This window comes from Empidonax traillii, unplaced genomic scaffold (genome assembly GCF_003031625.1).
Source record: "Empidonax traillii isolate 1590-97213 ecotype Southwest subspecies unplaced genomic scaffold, ASM303162v1 scaffold591:size1139884, whole genome shotgun sequence".
NCBI lineage: Eukaryota > Metazoa > Chordata > Aves > Passeriformes > Tyrannidae > Empidonax > Empidonax traillii.
In genome coordinates, this window is record NW_020955784.1 from 841,066 (window position 1) to 854,041 (window position 12,976).

A 12,976-nucleotide genomic window follows, 5' to 3' on the forward strand; every position below is an offset into this window, starting at 1 on the left:
AAAAGCACCAAGCAGGCAACCACACGAGAACATTCAAATTTAAGAGGCAAAAAATGATGTAATTTTCTTCAGGAATGCTTAAGAATAATTTTGTGGGTGTGAACTGTAATCTGTCTATGGTGCTCTCTGCTGTATTCTGATTTGTCCAGGATTTATCTGTAGCTGTAGTCCTCTGCCACCACTGCCCTGTCATTCTGTAAAGGACAATAATTTTTCATTGTAAAGGACGGTAATGTCCTCCTGTTGGAGACACTATGCAAGATATTCCCTCTCAAATGGCTCTGACAATGGTTGATATTTCCATTAACATGTGGGCACGAATCATAGAATCACAGAATCAACCAGGTTGGAAAGGACCTCTGAGATCATCAAGTACAACTCTTGATCCAACACCGCCGTGGTTACTACAGCATGGCACTCAGTGTCACATCCAGTCTCATCTTAAAAACCTCCAGGGATGGTGAATCCACCACCTCCCTGGGAAGCCCATTCCAAAGTCTGATTACTCTCTCTGCAAAAAATTTCTTCCTGTATCCAACCTAAACCTCCCCTGGAACAGCTTAAGATCGTGCCCTCTTGTCCTATTGCTGATTCACTGGGAGCAGAGACCGACCCTCACCTGGCTACAACCTCCTTTCAGGGAGTTGTAGAGAGTATTGAGGTCACCCCTGAGCCTCCTCTTCTCCAGGCTAAACAACCCCAGCTCTCTCAGCCTCTCCTCATAGGACTTGTGTTCAAGATTGTTTTCTCTCTCACTAGTATGTCTGATACCATCCAAATCTGAGGCTGTCATGGGCAGGTCATAATATCTACCACATAAGTAACATTTTTCATGCCGTTGAAATTGATCCATCAGAGAAACCACAAGTAGATCTTAGATTTCTAAATATACATATGATAAAAGTAAAAATCATATGTTATACTGACAGAATATATGTCTTGCAAGTAAGTAAAGAACAGGGAATACCAAATCTACTTTAAGGCATTTTGCTATCATCTAGACATCATAACAGCAATTATTCTCACTTCTAATCAGATTAGCTCAAACTAGAATTGCTGTTTATTGTGCTCTTTAAATTATTATTTTTGCTTTTAATTTCTTACATTTATAAGATTAACAGAATAGCTTGAAGGTAAAATTTAACCTTTACAATTTGAGGGGACCTTTCACCAGAACAAAGGATTTCCCTCTGTGGTTTTGTAATTAAGTTCAGTCTGACATGGTTCTAAAACACTCTGCCTTGATGAATTTGTCCTGTATCACTCAATGACTTTATAACCGTATTCCTTCTTAACCTTTTATTCTACACTTTCTTTACATCCTACCTAGTCTCTCAAGCTTTTAATTAAGTAAATTAATGCAAAGCAGTTGTTCTTAACCTGCATGTAGCTTGAAAATGCTGGTTCAGATTCAGAGCAGAAGTCGAATGACTGAAAACCAATTTCTTTTGTTGGGTTGCCCCGTTCCCCCTCAGGGGTAGTAGCCGGCCTATTTCTTCTTCACAGTGTTTCTTTTCCCTATACATCTTGCATGCTATCAAGGCTAGGATGGTCCTTTACTTTTCAGTGGCAAAAAGATAAATACTACTCCAGGCTTAGCGCTATCAATGGTGCCAAATTATAGATGTGTCTTTGCCTGGCATAGATAATAGTGCTGTGTATAAGAGGCTGCACTAAGTGAAATGAAAACCACTGCACATCTATTATTAACTGTTACTTGACTGAGGCACCAGGTATTTTTCTAAGTGCAGCAGGTGTGCTGTAATCAGTCATGTAGCACAAATGAATGTAGTGCCCTAAATGTATTCTTCGATAATAGTTTCAATTAAGAAATCATGCTGTTTACCAGAACTTCAGTTAAATGTGATGATCCTATTGCAAAGTACAATAAGTCTTACAGATATACATGATTGAAAAATGCAACAAATGCAAGATGTTTTCTATGTCTTAAACTTTTTCTAAAGGTTCTTTTTTTAAAATGTAGTGTGTCATGCATGAAAATTTTCAGATGAAAAAAGATTTTCTTAACTTCTAAGAGCTTTTTTCTTTTAACTTCTTCAGCAAATAATTTTTTCATAAATTGGATAATATCCAATCTAAGCCTCCTCTGACACAACTTAAGTCAATTTCCTCTCATTCTATCTTGTAATACATGCGTGTATGTTTACATAAATACATATTTGTAAATCTTTCTATATACAAAAGCACACACACTTCTGAAGTCCAATGCTTCTTAAATGGTACTGGTTCAGCTATGCATCTGTGGGTATATAGTTTGTTTGGGGGAAGGGGGTTGTCCTGAAAATATTCTTGCTGCATTATTGTCTATTGGTGTAACAGCAGCAAAGCCCAGGTGTGTGGCAGGTAAAGACTGAGAAAAAATGGGCTCTTGTAGAAAGGTTCTCAATACAAACTCCTGTTTGTATTGAGTATATAGTACAGGGGGACTGCTCATTGTATACAGTCTTAACTTTGATCATCTCTTGCTAATAAAGGCTGCTTAAATAACAGAAAAGACCCTTCTTCCTGCTCATACAGGTACAAACCACGCACAAGGTCATGTCTAACTTTTCTCTAGAAAGAGACACTCACAATTTGGAGCCAAGATAATGCTTATATTCCTCTAAATTGTATCTATCTACCATGAAAGCTGATCACTGATTTCTTCAAGTGAATCTTTGACATAATCAGGAGAGAGAGATTTGGCTGAATGTCTTTGCTTCCACCTCCAGTTCTTGCTAGAATATGTAGGACTGAAAAGGGACAAAAAAAGCTTCTGATTCAAAGTTAGAAAAACAGTATATCAAAGTATCCCTGAAAAGCCAGAATCAGAATCTTATACAGCATTTTAACTCAGCAGAGCATGGCAGACAATGCAGTAGTACACCCCACAGCTAAGTAGGGTAAATCCCTTGCACTAGGACAGAGATGCAGTTGTGAAGCTGATAACTGCTGATTTCAGCTGAATGAATGGAACTCACAGTAGAATTGCAAGGGGCTCTGTTGGACTCTTTTAAGTCCATAGATACCTTAGTAAAAAAAAAAAAAAAAAAGTTATAACCTATCTCCTGATCTGCTGCATTGATTTCCTGCTCATTACAAGCTAACTTTGCCAAAATGTTCCCATAGTTGTAAATCAGATTTGATGGTGCACATAAATGCTAAATTAAGGGCTTGTCTGTGCAAGGAAGATATTCACACACAAAACCCCCAACAAAGAAACAAACAAAACCCCCAAACCAAAAACACCAAAGCCCCAACAGAGCTTTCTACAGCAATTTTGAATGGGTATACTTTTTAGTTTACTTTTATTTTTCTGAAACAAATACCAAAAACTTCATTCTTTTCTGGTCAGATAAGCCCATTTAAAAAAAAAAAATTATAGTGTGACTTTTGCAGATACTTTTAAACATGAAACATTATTAAACATGAAATGTGACTAGTCACCTCACACAAAATTGCACCATGCATACATAAAACTATTATTTATTTATATTATTATATATTGTATTATATAAATTATTATTTCTGGCCAAAAGGTTTTCATACTCTATAGCATTGAACACATTATAAATGTAATGGTAATAGAGTTCTCTGAGAAAGTCCTTGCTATCTACAGTCTTTTCCATTAGGCTGCAGGTAGGAAGTAATTCTGAAGAACTGAAGCAAAATTGTTTTATTTGGCTTGTCTTATGTGAGATTACAGAAGACAAAAAACAAGATTTTTTTTTTTTTAATAGCATGGTGCTACATCTACCCATTGCAAAATGAGTTTAACTAATTTAACTCTTACTATGTCTTGGCATTTTTCCACGATTTCCCTCTATTCATTACTGTGTATATATATATATATATATATATATACATATGTATATATATATATATATATATATATATATATATATACTGATTTCTTTAGCTACTTCATTGTCATCTAGGTTGTATGTGTGGAAGTTTTATGGCACTTAACAGCTGTGCAGGCTTTAAATCCTTGTTTTCCAAGGCTGAAAAGCTGTTTAGTACATACTAGCAGCACATTAATGGGATACACTATTCTGCTATGCAACATAATATTTCATGTAGAACCTTCTGGCAACACAATTGCATCAATGGGGTTGGTAAGTGTGATGGTCTGAAGAAACAAGCAAGGCAAGGCATGTGGGAAGTAAAGAAAATTTTAGTACCTCAGTTAATATATTTGTATAAAACACAATTTTTATGCAGTTCTTCTAGTGTGTCTGAAATTGAGTTTGTTTCTTGCAGCTACGTCAATTAATTTAACTAAAAACTCCTATTTATCGCTGTGAGCTTGCATTGTGTACGTCAACATGTCTATTTCTCTTGTTGTATCTACATACTAGATTTTCAAAATGCTTATCAAAATGCCCCTTTTTTTGTCTTTCTTAGATCCCAGGAACTTCTTCTGTTGTTCAGAAAAAATGGAAGCCTCTGCAGCCCTCAGCACAGACCCGAGGGCTGGGACAATCAACAAAGTCAAAGATTAGCGCAGTGGCAGCTGAAATAAAACAGATTCATGCAAGAAGGAAAACAGCACGTATGCTGATGGTTGTCCTCTTGGTTTTTGCGCTTTGTTATCTACCTATTAGCATCCTCAATGTCTTGAAAAGGTAAAGTTTATCCCACAATGTAAACCCTTGGTAAAGCTTTACATCTAAAAACAATCCTCTGAGATTCCTTTTATTTTGGTAAATACTTTTGAAGGATAAGCTTACTTATTGCTCAATAAAGAAATGGAAAATAAGCATACAATTGCAAGAAAATATTATATGTAACCTATCCATAGTACTTCAATTAAAGGCTGGATTGTGGAACCCTTATTAGCAAGCTCTTCCTTATGAAAATGATCCAGCCTGTTTCCTCATTAAACCTAGTTATTTACATGGGATTACAGCTTGGTTGCTGAAAATACACCCATGGAAGTGCAGTTACCTAAAGCAGCAGCTGAAGGTTAGTAGTAGAGTGTTGTGGCTTCACTCGAAGAACTGAGAAATTCTGGGTTCAAACCTAAGGCCCTCATGTACAGTTTTTAGACCTTAGGTTACCCCTTTCAGTTAGCCTGAAATTGTTTTTCTGTGATACTGCAAATAGGTCATCAGAGATAAAATTAGGCTAGAAGTTGTAAAAATTTTTATATGATTTCTAATTCAGTATAGCCTTATGAGGCTGTACTTTCCTTTCTTATCCTTTTTTCTCCTTTTCATTTGGTATATAATTGAGTACACTCTTGTTTTTCGTAGAGTGCCTGATAGGCAGGCTTTGGTAAACTTACATCTCATGAGCCCTCTGGAATACCAATAAATAACTGCATATAGCAGAAGATTTGAATGTCCTAAAAAATAACGTCCAGCCTGTTATTTGTGCTTTTTTATAGAAACATTTTAGTTTTTATGGAATAGAGTCAATGCTTAAATACATCCCACTCAATCCTGGCCTTTTCCTGTGGCCTAATTTAAGTACTTCTCACTCTCAAGTCTTGGTAGGAGATGTGGAGAGAAGGAAATATTTCCAGAATGCTGTTCAGGAACCTACAACCTGAAACAGAGGAACTGCACAGACTGCCTCAACAAACAACAGCAGAGTAGGCCCAGAGTTAGATTTTCACTGAAATGGCAAAAGTGACACGTGAGGAATCTGGAAAATACCGATTTCTCTGGAGGGCAGAAGCTGCTACTATAGCCTCAGGGTTGGGGCCAGTTACACGCCTTTTCTATTTCAGAGTCCCTATTTATTGGAGAGTGCACCTAGAACCAGGAACTTCAATGACATGAGTAGATCAAAAGCAACTTTTCCCATCTTTTCTTGGCTTACCTGACACCAGATGACTTTGGTTACTTTCAAAAAAGCTGCGTATCTGCACCATGGCAAAGTGAAGTACTGATGGTCTCTGTTGTGCTAAACCAGCAAGACAGGAGGCTGAGGGTAGGGGAGAGGACTTTATTCTCTCGAGAAAGAGAGTACTATTGAATCAGCTTTTCTGTGATACCACAAATAGGTCATCAGAGATAAAATTAGGATAGAAGTTGTAAAATCTTTTTGTATGATTTCTAATTTTACAGTCTTTCAGGTTTGCTTTTCTCTTTCTGTAGGGTTTTGGGGATGTTTAATCATGCTGACGACAGAGAAACTGTATATGCCTGGTTCACATTCTCACACTGGCTTGTATATGCAAACAGTGCAGCCAATCCTATTATTTATAACTTCCTCAGTGGTAAGTTACAGTTACCTAGAATTCAAGTTTAATGTTTAGTTTGGATGTAATGAGCCATAGCAAATAAGATTAATGACTGTGCAACATCAGCTCAGCTTCTCCAGTGGGAGTTAGACCTTCTTCCTGGAACAAGTTGCCTGAAGTATCCCATTACCTTCAGGCTATCTACCTACAACTAACCTGGACAGTGCCAGGGCCTGAGTCCAAGTGCTTGAATATGACTGTCCATGACATTAATTTGGTAGAGAAGTTCCTGGCATGACTTTGATCTCAAACAATTACTGTTCTGCTAAACACTCCCTGGATACTGTCTGGGAGGTAGAACAATCCAGGGGCTGTCCCCAGCCAGAATGTTGTATGTAGGCTGTATTGGAGGCTGTGAGTCTTTAATAGTACTTGCATGACCAGATTGTGCCAACTAGGTTCAAGGCCAAAGAACCAGCCAGGATGCTATTTACTTACTAGTACAATTTTGTCTTTCTTTGTATTCGTATCACTTGGCTATGGAGAGGAAAATCAGGGCCTAAATAAATTGCATTGCAGCTAAAGCTGCAAAGGACTGAAAGCTGTATTCCAGATAAACAGAGGGAGGCAAAACTATGCTGATTCTCACTACACATTTGCCCACTGTAGTTTTTTTTGTGGTGTGTAGTGTGAGGATGATCTGAACAATTTCCTCTGAGCCCCAAAAGCAGACCAATGGGCTGTTGAACACTTTGAATCTTCTTTTCAAATATATTAATGGTGAAACACAAATTAGCCACGCTCTCTCATTTTACATGTCAAATAATGATTCAATCATTTAAGCCTATGATTGCTCAATTAATTTTTTGTTATATATTTAATAATCAACAGACTATCTATGTCATGATTCCATTAATCATTCTAGTTCACTCTGTCTAGCCAAGAATAATTCAGTCTTCACATCACACCTCACATATCTTCTTCTATCTTTCTCCAACATGATGAAATTGTTATTTCCTACTTTTGCATGAGAAGAGCATCTGGGTGATGCGAGCTAATTTTGCTTTAGATAGTTCCTTTTTTTTTTTTTCTAATCTATGAAGTTGGATGAAATGCGGTTTATAGTATGATTTTTTTCATGAGTCCTTTTTATGATTGACAGGGAAATTCAGAGAAGAATTTAAAGCAGCATTTTCCTGTTGCATCTTTGGCAGCCATCATGATGAACGGTTCACCAGAGGTCATGCCAGTACAGAGAGTCGGAAGTCCCTGACCACCCAGATCAGCAATTTTGATAATGTTTCAAAACTTGCAGAGCATGTTGTATTGAATAACATAAACACCATTCCATCAAATGGTACTGCACCTATTACCTGCTGTTACTGTACTTGTCCCTATGTCTTCTGTTCCTGTGAAATTAAAATCTAATTGTGCATACAACAATATTTGGATATTAGCACACAGAGAGAAAAAGGGGTTTACAGTTAAGGATTGACTATAAGAAAAGTAAATTAAAAGATATGTTTTTTAGAAACAGCTACAACTTTGGTTATATATTGATGAAACAAAATTTCATCACATTAATTTCAAAAGCTGTGTTGCAGTTTGGAAGGGGATAAAGTAATCATATTCTATATAAATATTTTCTTTGGATCCTACTTCCTTTAGACTCCTAATTAAATAAAGAACAATTACCTGAAAATATGAAAATAATTTTCCCTGTCATTGGAATTTGTTTATAAACAGCTATATTCTACTCTGAGCTAATTATCTGAAGTTGTGGTACATTTCATGACAAAGAGTTTAACCAAAATTTTGTGTATAGGTTGAACTACCTGCATATCCTATACTGTTTCAAATTATCTGCTTAGCATGCATTCTGGTGTGAGTTAGGCTGATCAAATAAGAAATTCACATTAATTTCTTTTCCAGCATTTTATGTTCTTTTTCCTGTTGGGTAGGTTATTGCAAGTTTTCAGGAACAGCTGGGAAGCCACTTTTTACTTACTATAGAATGAAAGCGTTTTTCCCCTGAATTCAGTAGTATTGCATATATGTATGGTACAAGCAAAGTTACAACCAGGAAACCCAGATGAAAGCATACTTGTAGATTTTGTTTTACCCTTTGTCTCTTATGTATTATAATTATCTTCTCTCTGCCTGTCCTGTGCTCATGGCAGGTGGGTTAGACTAGATGGTCTTTAAAGGTTTTTCCAACCCAAACTATCAAAGAGTCCATGACTGACTTGTACACAGAAAGCTATAGCACTCTGCTGGTCACAGTGGCATCTGGATAAGGAACCACAGAGCAATTTATCAAACAGTGCATTTAAATAAGTAGTAGTAGAACATTAAAATGTTTAAAAGTAAAAAAAGAAAAATAATTTCTGGAAGACCATTTTGTTAACAGGCCATCACCTGCATAGTGTCCAGAGAGTGACCAATCAGAGGGTGAGTCAGTCAGCTACCTAATACAAACAGTAAAATGATCTTAGAATCTTTATTTTTTCTACAGATATCCCAGCTGTGCTCAACCCATTGAAATCAATGGAACTGCATCTCCACATACCAGGAATGAACATGACTTCAAACATAGATGAAGCCATGAGGGTTTCTGCAGAAGACACTCTCAACACAGAGAATGTAGAGTGGGATAAATTCATCCCTAGCATAACGAAACTTACCTCGATGGAGTTACAGCAAGGATGACTTTGGCTCAATACACTACAACCACCAGAGAGCGGCACATGATTTTAGGTGTGGTACAGACCACAGCAACTGGACAAAGGGATTCCTTCAAAATAACTGCCTATCCTATTTTTTCTCAGTCTTACAGAAACCTACTTACCTCAGTATGAGCTAAAGAACATGTCTTTACAAGTCTTTTTAAAGATCGGATTGTATCATACTTTGTAAATACTGTAGATATTTATTTTTATATATTTTAGATGCTGTGGAATGTTCTAAAATGTATCATATAAAGAAATCTAAGTATTTGAAAGAAGTCTCAAACATCATTTATTTATATCTTCTTTCTATAAATGATTTCTATAAATTCTATGTTCATTATGGAGCTTTCACTTCTGATTGATTATGGGAGAGATCACGTTACTTTTCCAAGCACAGACATGGTTCTGAAGTGTGAACCCAAAGTGATGAAAGTCACAGATGTTTTCATAAATTTACACTAAAAGACTTTCTTTTTTTCTTGAGACTTGAGTGCCTAAAAAGTAACTATTTAAATAAAACTTACGTGATGTTCAATGGTGCTATAGGCTCAAAATTCCTGCTCAGGCCAATAGGAATAACAAGTGTCAGCACCTCTGAAGGACAGGACATTTTAACTTTTGTAGCTCATTTTAGACCATAATATCTCCAAGTGTTGTTCCAGAAGATCTCTGAAGATCTTTAGAAAACATTGGTTATCTTTCTTGTTTTCTTGATTTCTCTCTCAACTGCCATTTGATACTAAAATTAATAAGATATAATCAATTAACAAATCTATATGCCAAGAAAATGTTGATTTTTCAACAACTGAAATAATTATTTATCTCTGGAAATTATAGAGGTGGTATCTCTTTGGACTGATAGGTAAAGCACTCACTCATACATTTTCCCATTACGGGATAATCTCCCTGGCCTGGGGCTTCCTATTGTAATTTTTCTTTTAAAGGATGAAGATGGTGAACCACTGGAGACTTAGTTTACTAGATGAATGTGGCCTATTGGTTAGAAAAAGGCTAATCTGTCAGAATTACCCTGTGGCACTATTCTTGCATTTCAGTTCAGATTTTTCAAAAGAAAGGGTAAGATGAGAGGGAGGAATTGTTTTTCTCTGAAAATCACTTGACATAGAAAAAAGTCTCACATATTCAAATGTTTCTAAAAAGCCAATTATTCACAGACTAAGTGTTATTTGAATAACTTATGTAAATATTTTTTCTAGGTTTTGCTTTGATCTAATGTCATGCAATGTACTGTCTATCCTGGCAGCTAGAGTTTTATGAAGTGCTTAATCACTTTATGCTTTAGCCTCCCCCAGCAGCTGTTTTACTTGACATTGTTGCAATTGCTCCCTGTTTACACTGGTGTTAAGTGAGAGAAAAAAAACTGCATTTGTTTAAATATTAAAGTTTTCTATTAAAAGAGAAAGAGGAGAATACTCTTTTCCAATTAAAAAAAAAAACAACAAAGAGAAATATCTAAATGGAAAGAATATTTAAATATCAAATAAAATAATAGGAATTTCTATATTCCTATGTGTAATCTTAATGTTTGAGTATAGCTATCATGTCAATGTTATTTCAAGAAATTGTCAAGAAATTTCTCTTCTAAGAAAAGAAAACCCAAATAATTGTGGAAAGCACAGCAGGATTTGATTTCATAGCTATTACAGTTCCTTTACCACTAGAAGCTTATTTTTGCTCGCCAACCACAGATAATATAGAACTCTTAAAATGGGGAACAAGATATATTTTTTTCTATATAATTTGAAATGATTGGACAAACAGATGCTGAATTAAAACATTACAGAAATAGGAAAATGGAATTTGAAAAGTCCTCTAAGATTTTCTTTTGTTTTCACATAAGCAAGTGAAAATTAAAAAAATAATTAAAACTGGTATAGTAACCTAGATGCAAAATAATTATCAGTAATCATTTATTTGAGACATAAAATGTCAATTATGCCCAAATTTTGGAAGGCTACACTTTCATTTCAGAAAATGTAGTTTTGCTTTTCCTCGAAGAGAGAGAAAGAATGTAGAAAGTACCTAGTTATTTAAGAAAACTTGCACAGCATAGAAGGAGAGTATATATACTTTTCAAACATATAAGGTCACAGGTCACACACAGAAGACCAGCAAACTTCTTATGTCTTGTCAGGTGTGTTGCCCAGATCCCTGTGAGATTCACAGGGAGGGAAAGGGTTCAATATTTCTCACCTGGGCTAGGAAACAAAGAACAAAAATAACAATGTTAATGATGCTCATGGAAAAGTCCTAAGTAGCTTCTTTCTAAGGGGGGGTGAATACCACCTGCCAATACAACTTCTCTTCTTTTTGCTGCTACTTTAATGCCAGTGGGATGAACTGTGTCAGTTAAGTCAGTTCTGAGGCAAGAACATCACTAGAGGTCATTGGCAGTTTTGGGCTCCTGCAGGTCCTCTGTGCCATCTTAGAAATGGAGGTTCTGGCCTTAATTTTCTCTTTTGTAACAGCAAATGTCTCTTTTGTTCTCTTTTTTTCTCTTTTTTTTTTTTTTTTTTTTTTTTTTTTTTTTTTTTTTTTTTTTTTTTTTTTTTTTTTTTTTTTTTTTTTTTTTTTTTTTTTTTTTTTTTTTTTTTTTTTTTTTTTTTTTTTTTTTTGTTTCGCTGAGATCTCGAATATTAAAATATTCCAACATTTTTAGAAATTTCTTTTAGCCATAACTTTAACTGAACAGTATTTTTTATGTGGGGAAAATAAATAAAAGATGAGACATCAACAAATGATTCTGGGTGTTTCTCTGGACAGTTTTTGTTGAGTGAATAGCATATCTTTCAGACACAAATGATACAATCAGAGCTTATCTAAGATTTGAAATTCTAAGGATAGCTAGAGAGTGTTAACTAAGGGCCGTGAACTTCTTGCCACAGACTATGGTTATCAAGTTAAAATTTGGTTAAATATGGTTATCAAGATAAAGATTTGGTTATTTTAATGAAAAGTCTTTTCATTCAAAAATTTCTGGATTTTATGAAATAAATATTTTTTATGCAAATATTCATGGTTTTATTTCTCTAGTTTTAGAAAATTTGAGAACTACCTAGATTTTTTTCTTCTTTAGCTCTGATATGTTTTCAGGTACCATTTAATTGCAAAGTCAGCGCGCTTGTAGCAAGGGTGGGTAGAGCCCCTCTCAAATCTTCGTTCGCGAAGCCTAGCCATGAAAAAAAAAAATGAAAAAAAATTGCAAAGACTCCATAGGCACTTAAAAATCTGTTGACTTCTTGTGTATAGTAGTGGTGGGGGGTTTTTTGCCAGTGTTAGGGCCTTTTACTCCAGAAAGATCCAAATATTTGTATACATTCAAAATATTAACCAGATGTATTTCTTTTTTAATTAAAATAATCACAGGGAGAAATAAACCAAATAGTAGTTATTAATGGAGAAAGAAATGGTAAGATTTTAAGAGCAATATGGAACATAATGCCCTTTGCATGTGAAACAAATTAAAGCATCTTAAAGGAAATTCTGAACTTCTTATCCATCAGAAAAAAAAAGGTGATGAATGAACATTTCTTATCCAGTGCACAAATACTGAAAATTATCTGAAAGCTGAGCCTTAATTGGGTTTTATTTCCTCTAGCTGCTTTGATATTCTAACATTTCCACTGGCTGCTCAGAAGCATAGAAATGGAGTTCTGGTGCCATTGTTTCTGTTTGGACAGCAGCACTGAACGTGGAGTTTAAATCACAACATATTTGTTTCTGCAGATATAAATTGTCGTGCCAATGCCATTTGGGTACTTTGTCTCTCAACCTATTTCATAGCCTTGGAGGTCTGATATCTTGACCTGTTTCTCCTTTCCTGTTGTCACTGTAGTGATAAGCTTGTGTCCTGCAGTCACAATGAGTGCAAGATAATATCTCCTCCTCTCCACCTCCAGAAAGCCATTTTTTTCCTTTTCTTCTGGACTGCATAGACAGTACCATCTCGTTCTCTGCTATTATCAAAATTGTTGATATCAAAAATTCATGCTAATATAAAAATCCATGTTATTAACCTGGCGAGTGCTTTATA

General features: G+C 35.4%; 1 protein-coding gene across 1 annotated transcript in view; it reads left to right on the forward strand.

The window, feature by feature from the left end:
- The window catches only part of HCRTR2 (hypocretin receptor 2), a 34,051-nt gene extending 23,706 nt beyond the window's left edge, over positions 1–10,345 (forward strand). The window contains exons 5-8 of the mRNA XM_027898328.1: positions 4,408–4,628; positions 6,108–6,229; positions 7,356–7,550; positions 8,709–10,345. Coding sequence (XP_027754129.1) covers positions 4,408–4,628; positions 6,108–6,229; positions 7,356–7,550; positions 8,709–8,902 — 732 coding nt within the window. The 3' untranslated portion in view covers positions 8,903–10,345. The remainder of the gene's footprint in view (positions 1–4,407; positions 4,629–6,107; positions 6,230–7,355; positions 7,551–8,708) is intronic.
- The last annotated feature ends 2,631 nt before the right edge of the window (positions 10,346–12,976 follow it).